At 30.1% G+C, this 16,838-nt stretch overlaps 1 protein-coding gene across 1 annotated transcript in view; it reads right to left on the bottom strand.

Annotated features, from left to right (window-relative positions):
- LOC142341475 (uncharacterized) overlaps positions 1-16,838 on the bottom strand; it is a 243,615-nt gene that overhangs the window by 47,900 nt on the left and 178,877 nt on the right. Inside the window, exon 40 of the mRNA XM_075392436.1 lies at positions 3,850-4,009. Coding sequence (XP_075248551.1) covers positions 3,850-4,009 — 160 coding nt within the window. The remainder of the gene's footprint in view (positions 1-3,849; positions 4,010-16,838) is intronic.

The following is a 16,838-nucleotide window of genomic DNA, read 5'->3' on the forward strand; positions in this document are numbered from 1 at the left end:
GGACAACCCTTCACACTATAGAGAATAGTGATCTGAAAGGCTCTAAGAGCACTTAACATCCGCTGGGCGCTACCTGTTTATCCCGTTTTTGATGACGAAAGTCAAAATGGTCAGACGAAAAATCTGTCAAGCATAAAATCGCATAAAAAGACCCACAGGACTAATATAATTGCTACAAATGGCGTTTGACATCAATTAATTAGATTAAATCAGATAGTGAACATTAAAAAATACGAGTAATTCGCCGCACGTGAACAACAAAAATATAAATTTCTGTACCAACTCGGTTTTCTCACTTTTTTAAAATTACTGTCACAAAATTTCCCGCAGCAAATTGCTCGCATTTTCGATACACTTCCTGTTTCAGCATAACAAAAGCATCGCTTTACCGTTGGACTTTACAAAACATAGCGGGCAGATTGCCGGAAAATAGCCACGATAGACGCTTGGGGCCTTCCATGAATTGAAGCAACTAAAAAGATTAGATAGACAGACCAACCACCAGTCCCTTAAAGGACCGGTAGACTTTTTGGGTTAGCTTTGGACTGTTATTTTTATGAGATACATAAGCTCTATAAAGAAGAAAGCCCTAATAGGGTTTTTCAAAACTAGGATCCTTTCCGTTTGTGCCCCCTCGGCTTAGTGGACGCATATTATTTGCACCCTTCAGATGCACGTGCAATATTTTTTTACATAATTACTTACTATGTAATGGCACGTGCTCTGTAGTTGGGGGCGCATAACATACTGGGGGCACAAACGGAGAAGATCCCAAAATTAATATTTGAAATCAAAAACTCAAGACTCAAAAATTAGGGCATATATGTTTGGCAGTACTCAGATGCACAATATTGACCTTTAACAAGTAAATGTCCAAAAATTTAAAGTTCCATAAGTGAGTTCAGAAGTCATTTTTTTTGAGTGAGGTAAGTCATTGAAAAAGTCAATTCCATGAAGTCAGGGTAAGACGAAGCAAAAATCTGTTAGACGAAGTAAAAAAACATAGCAGGACAAGTCCTGAAATACAATTCAAAGAAAAATTGACTGAAAAACTAAGACGTACTCTACCTGACCAGCAGATCAATTGAACAATGCCACCCAGAACACAAACAAAATCATCTAAAACAATTTAGGAACTAAAAGAATCAAAACTAAAAGAATCAAAACAAAAATATACTCATTGCTAAAACTCTTGAAGCTTTTCAAGCTAAGTCAAAATTTTTTTTCCTTTTAAAAATACCAATCTCAAAAAAAATTTGCAAACCAATTTTTGTTTCTGAAAACGGTCCAGTATTATATCTGCAAGACCTGAAAAATGTTCATTGGCCCTTGAAGATCGATTAACTCGAAAATGAAGAAAAAATTTAGAAAAAAAAGAAACCAATTGCAAATTATAAGGAAAAGTTGCAAAAAATCGTGATATAAAAATCCTCAAAATCATTTCTGTGTCTCTAAAAGCTATCCAGTAACACAATTCCAAGCTTTAAGAAACTAATTGGCTCATAGATCGGTAGGCAATAACTTTTAGAAAAAATTTCAACCTTCAAAAAATAGAAATTCATTCAGTTAAAATGTTGAAAGCCATTCAATTGCCCCCTAGCAACTATTTAATAGCATACGATCAAACTCTGGATGAGGATAACCGGATACTGAGGCAAAAAGAAAATAAAAAACAAATGTTTAAAAAAAATGCAAATTTTATCAAAAACTTCTGAAATTCGAAAGGCTAAATTGTTAAAAACAAACTCATTGAAACTAAAAACCATGCAGTAACTTTTTGTCAGTACGTAGAATATTTTTTCTCGCACTTGAGAATGGACGAATAACAAAAAATGACAAAAACCTAAGGAAGCCTTAAAAAATTGCAGATTTTAAACAAAAATTCGAGACATTAAATTTTTAAAAACAATTCCATTGTTAATAGAATCTGTGCAGTGCCCAATTTAAAAAACCTCAAAGGAGATTGCCTGGTCCCTGTAGCTGGAAAAACTGAAAAAATGACGAAAATTTTCAAAAATCTGAAAAAATGCGAATTTCGTACAAAAAATTGCTAAAATTTGTGATATTCAAAAGTTGAAATTCCATGACAACTAAAAATTTTTTCACTAACTTATTATCCAACCCCTGATGAGATTTTCTGACCTCTGGGACTCAAATAACTTGAATAATGACAACGAATGTCAAAAAATATGAAAAAAGTTACAAGTTTTGTCAAAAAATGCTAAAACTCATGATGGCAAAAAGTTCAAAAGCATTCGATTACCACTAGAAACTATAAAGTAATCTATCATCAAACCCTCTATCAAACCCGTAGAGTAGATTTCTTGACACCTAGGGCAAAAAACTTCGAAAAATGAACAAAAGTTTCAAAAAACCTGAAAAAAAATTGCAAAATTTAGTATCATTTTGAGTGTTTGTAGCACCAAAACATATAGCTCATAAAATGCTCATAACAAGCAATTTTGTCTGGCAAAAGGCTTTCATTAACTTTTAAAAAATTCAACCTAAGACTAATCAAAACAAAAAATCACAAAAAACACTTGAAAAACTGCACCGTTTTGAGCCCAAAAACTCCTAAAAATTACATTTTAACCTTAATTTAAGGCCATCCCAGCAGCTGCCCACTTTGGAGCAGCAGCTGCCCACTTGAAGGACTACTAAAGCCCACTTTGGGCCTCTAATGCAACTTAATGCCCGCTGAGTTTTACCTGTATATCCCGTTTTGAAAGATCAAAGTCTTGGAAAAAATGTGTGAACACATCTTAAAAAAAAACAGCGCACCAATACAATTCAAATTCTTTGCATTGTAAAAAAAATTTAGGAGCGCTATAATAGCCCCCTGGAATTGAGGACGCGGCTTATTAATCAAGAACTTGGGTAAACAGATCTTAAACAAGACAGCGCCCAAATACAACGAAAATTCTTTAAATTGTAATAGCAGGACGAGTCATGAAACGATTCAACGAAAATTCATCCACTAAACAAAATCACAATGCTAAAAATAGGCCATGAAGGGGAAACTCATTTTTATAAAAATCCAATCGAAAAATTGAGAAATTACTAAAAATCAAATTCAATTTGCCGCATGCAAACAAAAACCACAAACCGCAATTTCTGAACAAATACCATGTTCCTACTCTACTTTGAAATTGGATTGAAAATTTTCTTTGCACTTCAAAATCCACTTGATGCTATAAAGCACTCAAGTGTACCTAACAAACGTGTTTACATTAAAATGAGTCAATAAAGCATATTTAAAATTTACATTTTTTGCAAATTAATTTCCCCCCTTGGTAAGATTCCGGAAAGTTATTTGCCGAAAATCGGAGGAAAGAACTGAAAACATGAAAAAACATTTATTTCTTTATTCTAAATAGTTAAGAGTTATTGGACTTAAAAAAATTCGAGAAAAATTCTGCGATAAACGCTGGACGGACATAAAATGAAACGCTACAAATGCTCAAGATTGAAAAAATTGCGACCGTTTTTGTAACCTATGATCATGTATAGATATTTGTTAGGGATACTTGAGTGCTCTATACCGTTGAGTGCTCTATCCTTAAGTGTTTTAATTGGCATTTGCCTAATGTCCACAAAAATTTAGTTCAAAATTTTCGCCTAATGGCTTCAACAAACGTGTTCGCCTAATCGAGTTTTCGCCAAATATACTCCGCCCTCTTTATTTTTGTTGTTTTATGCACACAAAACACTTCGAACAAATATGAAAACAGACTACAAAATAAAAACAGTTGAGCAAAGCATCACTCCTCCCCACCACGTTGGATCGCAAAAAATGGGAAACCACAAAAATAGAGTGATGATTGAAATTAGACCACTGAAGATAGTTACCTGCATCTGTGTCTCCGGTGATGTCCTTAGCCTGCTTCTTTCTCATATGCAAGTCAACATTGCTCTCCCTCTGATCAGTATTGGCCTCTCCTGCTATCTTGTTCTCCTGACACAGTTGGTCAACTTTATCCCAGTCATTCAAAGTGTTCCTCCCAGAATCCTAAAATAGAACCTACTCAAAACACTGATCCACCCATTTATTGTAACTGAAAAAAAATTTTTGCACACAAGTTTTAAAAATGCGATTGACATGAAGATATTTAGAGAAATACAATTTAAATACAGGATGAGACACAAAACAAATCTTCATCAGTCATTCATCCATGCATATCTTAGCGAATCTATGAAGTTCTTACCTATAGATCATATCTTATAAGACATAGCGTATCTTATGAGACCTTATCAGACGTCTTGGAAAACATACGTCTAGAGAAAAAAAAACATAAGCTTGACAAACAAACGTCTTGAAAGTGTTATAAGATTTGGTGAGTCTCACAAAGTCTTATAAGGTATGCTCTGTCTTACAAGATCTTGCAAACATAGCCGGCATATTTCCGGAATAGCTGCGAAAGAATAGACTTGCGTGCCGTATAATAGAGATAGAAACAGAAGATACAGATCTAAATTGAAAAAAAAATCGACGCCGCTCCAAAAGCTAGATAAAAAACATTCAGCGATAAAATGATAAGGGTCAAAATACAGCTCGCAGTAGCCTTTTATTAGGGATTCTTACCGCACTTATGAGTTCCTTTGACCATAAACTAATTCAAATTAAACATTTCATTGAGTGAGGCAAGTCACGTATGATCAAAATCTAATCGCGGAAATGAATTTGGAACATTTGCAAGAGAGCGGATGAGAAATGAGGGAACACGCGCAAACGTTATTAGTTAGAGGAAGAAGTCACTCAGAAAATTTGAATTTTATAGTTGTGCTGCGTGAACAAATGTAAAACGCAAAAGAGCGTCAGACGAGGAAACAAAAAACCTAGCGGGAAGAATTCCGGAAACGACTCAACGCGTCGTCTTTATGGAAGAACTACCTTTCAAGTCAACTGGTTTGTACAAAAGTGACTATTAAACAAAACAAGTTTAGTCAAAAGATGAAGACAGCCCATAAACCCAACTGAACCCAACAAAAAAACTACATTACTCCTGTATAAAAAACAAGCCAAACTTTTTGTATGCAATTGTAAACAACAAAATACGAGATCAGTAAAAGTCAAACCATGTTAGACTTCTAAAGCTTTGTTTTGAAAAACAGATGAATATTGCATAAAATGGTCGAAAATTGTTACAAAAATTATCAATTTCCTTAAGTTTTCTAAATCGAAACACTAATTTACAATATAAAAACAGCATTCAATTGGTAACTAATTATACGTTGTCGCTTTAACAATAAACATCAGTTGTCGCTTCTTCAGATCACAATGAACGCGATTAAACTAAACATTGACCAAAAAACTAATCAAATCGAAATTAATCATGAAAAAGACTAAAGGGAAAGGAAAAACATTCAAAAGCATATCAAAGTTTCATATGTTACCAAAACCAAGCGCTAAAAATATCCACAGAAAAACAGCGGAGATCAAAATTTGTATAAGTGAAGCTAGCAAGAACTCAATGCCATATTTCTTCATATAAAATCAATTGCAGACAAAACAACATTAAAAATTTCAAAGGGAAAAGACCTAAATTATTAGTTCAAATCGAGATAATTTTCAATTTATCAAAGCACGGTGATTAAAACTATAGGTCTCAGGAGAATGTTGGAAAGAAACATGCTAGATTGTAGAGAATACATACATAGTGAAGAATATTATAAAAAAAACTAATTCGCAATCTCCGAAAAATCAGCAAACTAAATTGGAAACTCGAATTAATAATCAAAGCGAAAAAAATTTGAGATAATAACATGGATTCTTGTTATTGAGCAATTCAGATTTATGATCCTTACATAGCCATCTTTCTGTCTCAGTAAGACGTGAAAACAGCTCAGTTGAGAAAAGGTAAAACAATTTTTTTTAAAAAGTTCAAAATACGGTATAATTGTCTTTGAATTTTAAAGAATTATCGCCAAAAAACATTCAATTATCAACGAAAAGAAACTAAAAACCAGGAAGGTGAACCAAAAAGTTTTTAGTAAATAAACTCAAAGTACAAACAAAAACTTCAGGAATTATCAAAAACACGTTGACATATTTGCTAATTTTGTTTAAAAAATCGCGCAAAGAGCCAAAAATGAAGAAACTAATGAAAAAAGCCAAAAATTGACAAAAAAAAGTTTGAGAAGTATGGGGCAATTTTACTTGAAAATATTAAGCTCTCACAAAGATCGTGGAATCAATTTCAGATGATTGCATTTTCATGCAGCATCGATCAATATTTACTTCTACAAAAACCAAGTTACAATAAAAACATGGGCCAAATGGATGAGAACACGGCTAAAAATTTTCAGCTTTATGCGCCAATCTCCCAAAAACTCTTTTCGAAGTCGAAAAGTCATTCACTCAACGGAGCGCAAAAACAAAAAATTTACCTCGCTTAGAAAAAATAGTTTACATGGCGATTTTGCTCAGTGTCACTATTAGGTCAAAACGCCGCATGAACAAAACGCCTAATAATCCGGGTTAAAAAACATTAAGAAAACCAATACTCCTCTTCGTGCCGTAAAAACCAAGAGCACCGCAATACAGCTCCGCTCAGCTTGCAGCTTTAATAAATATTCTGTCTTCAAAAGATATCATAAGATAACATATAGCTTTGTCCTTTTAAGGTCTTATAAGATACGCACTCGTGGTAAGATTCTCATCAGATCTTATAAAATTTGTATGGTCAACTTGCATCAGCAACATTAATAGTTTAAAAACGTTACTAACACATTCTCTTTTCAACATGTTGCCAATTTTATTATTTGAAACTTTTAATTGGAAAAATGGGTTTGTAAAATAATACTCTTGATTGATAAATACAGCTTGACAAACATTTAATATATCAAAAAACTTTGCTTTCAGAATTTTTTTGCAAAAATTTCCAAAACCATTTATTGTATTTGTAAGAAATATAATTTGGGCGAGCATAATCAGTTTTTTTGCTGGCTCTAGATCAATATTATTCTTAATCATATGTGTCCGTCCTTAGAAAAAAAAACGATAAATTTGACGATTAAAAATAAAAAATGGGAAAGGCATAATATTAACTTGGGAGATTTTGAATGCAATAAAATGAAGAGCTCACACATATTTCAAATGTTAGGTAAGCAAGGTAAGCATCAGAAAAAAACAACCTAACAGAAACACTTAAAAAAATAAAATCAAGTACGAAACTGTACATCAATTTGTCAGATGTCATAAAACTATTATTGTTTCCCACTCTTACTTCATATTCTTTCTCCCTTTTATCCCCCTCTACACTTTGAAACGAAAGGGTGGAACGCAGCATAGAGCCGCGATACGGTACCAATATACACATTACTCTAATTCCCTTTATATATCCACTACTCTATATTCACTTCTTTTATATTTAAAATCTATCATTTCTTGTCTCACTTAGTGCAAACCACTAGTGTCGAGTTAAGTTGGTAATTAACCGTTATCAGACGGATAGTTTCGGTTCTATCCCCACTGCCTCCAATGGACATCCCCAGATACTAGTATAAAACTAGTGAGACCGCGCAACAAGCACGTAAAACCAACTTGCGAAAATAACTTGAACAAAAAACCAGCTTAACCCTTTTATAAATTTTAAATTTTGCTAATATTTTGCGAATCACTCTTTAAGAGCAAAATCGCCCCTATCGGAGTGATCCCCAGTACAAAATCACTATTTATCGCGCTTAAAGAGTGATTTCCCTCTTTTTTAAACAACTTTTAAAATTATATAAATAATTTTTACAGAATTACATTTATTACAATTTCTAGTTAAGACTTTGGTGTTAAAAGTAAGACTTTGGAGTTAGAGTTAAAGTTAATGTTAGAGTTAGAGTTAGAGTTAATGCTAGAGTTAGAGTTATAGTTAATGATAGAGATAGAGTTAATGCCAGAGTTAGAGCTAGAGATAGAGCTAGAGTTACAGTTAGAGTTAGAGTTAATTTTAGAACGAGAGTTAATACTAGAGCTAGAGTTATATCCAGATTCATCCTTAAAAGAACAATCAGTTTTCATACAAATAACACTTAATGTTTTATCACCACATGCACATTTACTAATTTTATCTTCATGATATATTGAATAATGAAAACCTAAATTAAAAGAGAGTCCACATTTATGTTTACACTCTAAACATTTTATAACCATTTATAATTAGTCAAATTTCAATCATACCCAACATATTTAGCCAAGATTTCAATTACATCTTTAGTGTTATCTTTAGACGCGACAAACTCTGTTAAATATTTCTTCTTCATCGTATTGAGTGTATTAGTTTTATATCTTCTATCTCAAATCATTTCAAGGTCTAATTCCGTTTTATCTCTAACAAAAATTATAATTTCATCTCTAAATTTTTCATTATTTCCATATAGTCTGTTTAAATACCTTCGTCCCTCTTTATTTAAAATTCCAGTCTCTTCATGTATATATTCTTCTTGTAACTTTTTGATAAACTGATTTCTCTGCTTTTCTTCCCCATATCCGAAATTAACTAATGTACTTGCTCTATTCAATATATTACTTGCACTCGTTGCCACATGTCCAGCAGTTCTTACTGTTGTATCAGGACTCATATAATTATATATCATACAACATGTACCTATAATTCCTAAAATAGTTGATGCTAACCTAAAACCATCAGTTTTAAACATTTCTTGTGTTAAAAGATCATTCTGTATTTTAGTACCTATTAATGTAAGAAGTTTATTAAAATAGAACTGATAATTATCATGACTAATAGTATTTCTATCTGTAGCATTTATCATGAGTGGTTTTATATATGCTATAAGTTTAATTTTATCTTCTTTTTCTAAATTATCTTTTAAACTAAGAGCTTTTAAATCAAGGAAACCAACTCTCGAGTCATATATCATAGTTCTGTTCTTATCAATAACAATAAAAGTATTCTCTTTCCTATTATATTTAATTATACCATAACGAAGTTCATCTGACATTCCATCTGTACAATTATAAAAGTTACTATTTAACTCACTAATTATTTTATTGAAGTTATGTTCACATTTATATATTTCATTAAAATTTTTAAATAAATCAGCTCAATTAAAAGTTGTTGAATAAATAGTATCACAACTCATTCTTGGTGTACTAATTATTTGAGCTGGTTTATGACACATTACAATCATTTGAATATCATAATGTCTTCCTTCTGTGAATTAATAAGCTATATCCTAATTCAACTTATCACCCATATCATCAAGAACAATTACACTATCTTTGAGTTTAGACTTAATTTTTGATGTGATCATATTTATATCGCATGTATTAAACCCAATATAAAACTCACCAGTCTCAGGATCTATCCAATCTCTATCATCTTTACATACTATGATTATATTTCTAGCCTGATCTTGGTCTTGGTTTTGGTTTTGATCGGTGTAACCGCTTCGCGGATCTAAGTATAAATTAAGTATTGTCTATTAAAATATGTTTTGCCAGTAACAGTTCCACCATAAACAATAGTATGTAATGGTGAAATTTCATATTCAAATCTAACTAGACTCCTATTCATAAATCCACCAAAGCTTTCTTCTAGTATTGTATATTTACTTGGTATTGAATCATATATTATATAACAAATTCCAATTAAGAAAATAAAAATTATAACTGCGCTACATGTCTTCATTTTCATACCTATTAAAAATGTTTATCCTAACTTTTGAGGAATTCAATAATAAATTTAATATTGATAATAATGCTATGAGTGATATCAGAATAAAAGATATAGGAAAAGATATAAGTCTAACACCAATTGAAATAGTGATGACAGATCAAAATCCTAAAACAATCTGTGAACCTAACTCCAACATTATTGTAAATTTACATCCAACTGATGGTACACATTGGATTTTAGTTATAACAAGAGAAGGTGGTCCAACATATTACTTTGATAGTTTTGGTGTTGAGACCCCATCATTATTTTTAGAAGAATATATTGATCTAGGCTCTAATGAAAGATTACAACAATATGATGAATCTTATTGTGGGCTTATTTTTTATATATGATCTATCTTATTGGTAGAGGATTTAGAATTAACAATGCTTTGAATATTCTAGTTAATCAATGTTAATATCCGGGAATATATAATGAGTGTTTTTGTTTAGATTGTAGTAAAGATAATGATAATGTTCATGATATTGATAATGATAGTGGTAATGATAAAGATAATGATAATGATAATTATAATGATAATGTCATTGATAATGATAATGATAATGATAAAGATAATGTTAATGATAATGATAATGTTAATGATAATGATCCACGAAGTGGCTTTGCTAATAATGTTAATGATAATGATAATGATCTACGAAGTAGCTTTGCTAATAATAATAATGTTAATGATAATGTTAATGATAATATTAATGATAATGATAATTTTATATATCTATTTGATGAAAAACATCGAAGGGGTAAATCTAACATCAAAGAATATCCGCGAACAGAATCCGTCTGTGGTAAACCAAGCAGTTACACTGATCCTAGTAACAATATCTCTGTAAATATAAATGAAGATCTACAATCATGGCTAAATGATGATAATATAATTACAGAAGCTACACTCCCAGAGAACTTTAGATGTATAATATCTGGTTCTAGTAAATGCGGCAAGACATTGTTATTAAAAAACTAATTATGGCTAGAATATACTTTGATACGCTATACATTATTGGTCCTACTGGTGATCCATATGAAGGGGTAGAGAGAATAAATCATAAAGCAGATGTCGATTTTGTTAAAGATATAAAAAATTTACCCTCTCCCGATCAACTACCAAAAGACCTAAAGAAACTAATGATATTTGATGATGTTAGAGCCAAAGAACCAGTTATTAATGAATACTTTTGTAGGGGTAGACATAATAATTGCAATATGATTTATCTTAACCAAAATCTATTCACAATAGATAGACAGAGTGTTAGAGAGAATTGTAATCTATTTTTTTAATTGAACAAAGAGGTAAAGTCCTCATATCTATATATCAAGATTTCTTTAATAATGTTGCACTTAGTTATAATGATTTTGCTAATATATGTAATAAGGTATGGAAAGAGCCTTATAATTATATTGTCATTGATATAACTAAAAATAAAAACATTAATGGTAAATTAACAATTAATTGGGACCGGAGAGTTTTGTAGTTTAGTCTGAGTTTAAGTTTATATCCAGACTAGATGCAAAGTAAAACTCAATACATCACCATTAAAGTCTATAGGTCTCCCATACTCAACTTTAATATGAAACTCTAAATATTCTATTCTATCTTTTGTTACATTTTGATATAGTTTAATAGTAGGATTATTAATTATCATATAACCGTGTGGTTCAGTTAGATTAAATGTATATAATATATCTGTATCTTTACCATTATCTTTAGCTCCAGATAAAATATTGCAATGAATGCTGCAATATTTTATTGAAACCCATTGAAACCCATTATATCAATAGTATCGAAACCCATTATATCAATAATTTTATTTGTAGTATACTTACTTCTTGAATATATTTGTTTATCAAATCCTAGTAATGATGCTACCACGTTTTCTACATCAAAATTAATATCACCTTGTAATACTTCCATTTTACATTTCATTGTATTTTTATCTACGTGTATGAAAACATTGTTATTTGTTTCTTGTTTTATAATATCTGTCATATCGGTTAACTCGTATGACCCTGGTGGTATAATAAATACTTTGGCTGCATCTACCTGATGGAAGGCTTGTGGATTAGTAAATTTAAACTGGTTATTTCCTTCAGTTATATTAAACACTGAATTATAAACAGATAATCTAATTAAACCCATTTTCGTTGTGTTAAGTATAGGGTTAATAAAATGAAATCTTTCATTTGGTTTTATCATTCTAAAGTTAAGTGTATGTTCATCTTTAGTTTTAGTTAGTTCTTTAGTTATCTTTTGTAGTTCCCTTAACATTAATGAAGTTGCACCTCCGGTGATTAAATTGTCTGTCATTTTTTATCTAATAAAAATGGACTTCAAATTGGAAACAACTTATGGTTATAATAATGATATACACAAAAGTAAGATTATAAAATATAAACCTAATAATCTAGCAACAATGAATACGGTTAATACTAATATTAATATCATTCTCAATAGAGAAGAGAATCATTTAAAATTGCATGATTCGTATCTAGAGATAGAGTTTGTTGTATCAGATGATGCTGGTGGTGTATTTGCTAGTAATGCTAATATTAGATTAGTTAATTATCGTATGAAGGGATTGTTTAATTCAGTTAAATGTATAAGTTATTAACTAGTACTGATGATGAATATGAGAGTGGTTTTGTTAGAAATCAAGGTAATAGAGATAGTCAACTTAAAGGTGACCATATTGCTCCACAACGAGGACATATGTATATGATGGTTAAGATGAGTGATCTATTTGGTTTCGTAAATGATTTAGAAAAGATTATATATGGTTTAGTATTTAAACTAATATTAAAAAGAAATAATAGTGATAGAGCTCTATTTAGAGTTAATGCTGGTGCTGATGCAGTTGCTAATGATGCTAATATAGATATCAGAGATATATCGTGGTGTGTGCCTAGTATTTATCCTAGTAATGACAATAGAATTATTGTGCAAAAGGGTTTAAGTAAAAAGAATAATGTAGACTTTAGTTATTATGAATGAAAGACATTTTATAGGAATGCACCCAATGCTACTAACTTCTTGTTTGATCTAGGTATGGAAAGTGGTATGAGAAGACCACAATATATAATAGTTGGTTTTGAAAATAATAACGTTAATGAACAAACTCATGATGCAAGTACATGATGTAATGAATGTTACTGAATGTTATTGTAAGATTGGTAGTGAGTTTTATCCCAAGGATAGAATGAATATTAAATATGGTACCAATAATTATAATGAGGCTTTTAAAGAGATTGTTAGCTTCAATAAAGATTATAATGGGCTACCACATAATATAAAACAATATATAAATCATAGAACATTCAAAAGTAGTTATGGAATATATGTATTTGATACTAGATATCAAAGTGATCATATAGGACCACAACCAATACAACTTAATTTTAAATTTAGTGCTGCAGTTGCAGATATTACATGTCATGCATTAGTATTAACTAGAAAGGTTATTAGTGTTAATAGTGATGGTAATAAGATGGTTGATATAATCTCTTAATTATAGTTATTGTTATAGTTATAGTTATAGTTATAGCGAAACATGTGCAAAGCCCCATAGCTCTAACTATTTCCTACTAGTCTTAACAAAGCCCTTAGCATAAATAATATCTAATTTCTTTTTATTCTCTAGAGATAAACCTTTTGCTTCAAGCTTTGTTGTGGGCTTAGCTTTAGGTTTATGATTATTCATACCAACAAAAGGATTATATTTTTTAACTTCCATTATTTTTAATATATAGAAATGAGTCTTTTGCAGAAATTTCAAACTAATTCATATTGCGTTGGAGGAAGACATTATAGTGGTACTAATAACATAAGAGGTTTTAATACTTCAAAAGGTACTAAAATGTTAAAAAGTGATTGTGTTAAATGTAAGAGAAATAAATTAATGACTGTCAGTGATGCAACAATAGAAGCAGAGGGATTGAAAGATTTCTTTAAAAGTGTTGGTAGAGCTACGCTTAAGTTTGGAAAGAAGGTTGCTAATAATCCAGTAAGAGCATTAGAAATATCAAGTAAAATAGGAAGTGCAGCTACATCTAGAAACCCTAGAGCTGCTTTATCAGCCACACCTGATTTATTTAAATTTGCAACTACTGGTGAAGGTATAAAAGTAGTACAAAAAGGAAGAGGTTTATACTTAGGTACAAAGAAAAGATAATTCAGTTAAGGCTAAGACTATAGTTTCAATAATAGCTTTAATCTTACCGATCTACGAAGCAGGTTCCATGATCGGTGTAACCGCTTCGCGGATAAATATTAATACTAATATTATTATTACTAAAAACATTGTTAATACTAAACACTAATAGCTTTAATCTAAAAAAAACACAACTTATTTTTCTTGTTCTTCTTATATTCTTCATATACCTTGACTAATTCATTATATTCATAATTATCTATTTTATTATCTTTCATTGATTTAATATATAGTTTATTAAACTTGTCGCTAAACTGTTTACTTAAAATATACATTTGTGAATACTTTATAATTTTATTTCTTATTTTAGTATTAATTGTTTTTGATAATGAACCACAAACAGTTGCTGTAGCAAAGCTGTTGGTATAGAATAAGGTAATTCTATACCTGTTAATGCAACTGATGTTGTTGTTGCCGTTGTTGCTTTTGATGACAATAGTATTCCTGTTATCTCAGCTACGCTAATATAATTTTTATATCTACTTAACTTTTTATTATAGCTTTTAGTTTCAGTTTCATAATAATTTCTAATAACTTTTATAATGTTAATATTGTTGTTAAATTTATTATTAGCTCGAATCTTTTCGTTTTTTAATCGTTTTGATACTGATGACAAATCTGGATATAGTAATCTCTCACTCGGCGCTGTTGGATTGGTCATGGACTCCGTCATAGCTTTGCTTATTTTCATTAGTAATTCTATTTCTTTCATTATGTTTTCTTGTTTAAAACCATAATGCATCTCAAGTCTTGCTTGCTCTTTATTATCAACTAACGTACTTTGTAAAAGTAAAGCTATTATATATTATACTATAACTTTTCTAAGAGATTTATTGTATTCTTTCATTTCTCTTAGACCGTTAGTAAACATATCATCTAAATGTATGTTAGTAATATTTTGATTATACTTATTATTATCAAAATCTTGTTTTAATTGATTATAATTAGAGATAGTATCAGCAGCAACTTTATTAAAAAAATTAACAGTATTTGTGACTTCATTTGCTGATTCAATATACTCATTAAATAGTTCATCATTAACTCGTGTTTCCTTTAGTTGTAATGTTTTAGTTGTGACTTTATCAAATTCACCTTTTCTTAGCTCATTCATGTTTTTACTTAAAAAATCTATTTTATTATTAGAAGATAATAAGTTATTGTCACAATACTCTTTATTAACAACATCTTTTTCATCTGTCGGAGGATGTACATTTGTAATTTTATAGGTATCCTTCATATCAATATTATCATTATCTTCTAGGAATAGCCCACGAGCCTTACTTAGTGTTAAGTTGTTTCTTGATGCTGATCCGAGTAGCGGGTTCCCCGATTGGTGTTTAGCCTGATTAAATCTGTTTCTTGCCATTATTTACATTAGGAAATATATTTAATGATCCTAAAACTTTATTATTAGATTCAAAGTCAAACTCGGATTTTAATAGTTCCTGTTCGTAATATTTAACTTCTATTATCTCTCAATTCATGTCTTCTATCTTATATGTTAGTGGTTGTGTGGTCAAAACTTCATTAACTTTAAATAGTTCTCTATTCCAATTAGAACTGTAACCTTTAGAAAAGGTATTACGTTTATCTGCATTTCTAATATAATCACCAACTTTAAATTGTAGTTCAATCTTAATAGAAGTAGATATAATCTGCGAAGCAGGTTCCTGATATATCCAACTTTATCAGGATTATTAGAAGCATCAACTTATAGATAAACCAGATTTATTCAATAATGGAATAGCCCATGCATATTTTGTGAATATATCTATAACAGTTATTATAAACTTATAAGTATTATTGTATTTAGTTAGAGATGACTTATCAATTAAATCAGCTGACCATGTTTCAACTTTATATAATGTTATTATTCTTTCTCTTCTAAATTTTGTTATTTGAGGCCTGAATACTTTTTTTAGCTAATAGTTGTTGTTGTTGTTGTTTTTCCATCATCATTCATTTACCATAGTTAAAAACAAAATTATCTAGTTGCTCTTGAACATAATCACCAACTTTAAATTGTGGTTCAATCTTAATAGAAGTAGATATAATCTGCGAAACAGGTTCCTGATATATCTAACTTTATCAGGATTATTAGAAGCATCAACTGGTGTTATATTAATTGTTGAATGAATGTTATTGTTATATGTTATGTCTGCATCATTTATTATATTAACCCAATTACCATCACTATTGATGAACATTGATTTATTAATTATATTTAGTAATGTTCTATTGAATCTCTCTATTAACACAGCCTTTAAATCATTATAAGTAGAATATAGTTTTGTTTCATATTCTTTAAGTAAAGATTTAATTGTTTTATTGTAAAGCTCACTACCTCTATCTACCCATAATTTTTCTGGTTTTCGACTTTCAGAGCCACCCTGTGGACCTTCTGATAGGATTGTTTTAAAACCATTAGTTATAGATAAACCAAATTTATTCAATAATGGAATAGCCCATGCATATTTTGTGAATATATCTATAACAGTTATTATAAACTTATAAATATTATTGTATTTAGTTAGAGATGACTTATCAATTAAATCAGCTGACCATGTTTCATCTTTATATAATGTTATTATTCTTTCTCTTCTAAACTTTGTTATTTGAGGCCTGAATATTTCTTTAGCTAATAGTTGTTGTTGTTGTTGTTGTTGTTTTTCCATCATCATTCATTTACCATAGTTAAAAAAAAAATTATCTAGTTGCTCTTGAACATAATCACCAACTTTAAATTGTGGTTCAATCTTAATAGAAGTAGATATAATCTGTGAAGCAGGTTCCTGATATATCTAACTTTATCAGGATTATTAGAAGCATCAACTGGTGTTATATTAATTGTTGAATGAATGTTATTGTTATATGTTATGTCTGCATCATTTATTATATTAACCCAATTACCATCACTATTGATGAACATTGATTTATTAATTATATT

This window comes from Convolutriloba macropyga, chromosome 6 (assembly GCF_964194025.1).
Source record: "Convolutriloba macropyga chromosome 6, txConMacr16.3, whole genome shotgun sequence".
NCBI lineage: Eukaryota > Metazoa > Xenacoelomorpha > Acoela > Convolutidae > Convolutriloba > Convolutriloba macropyga.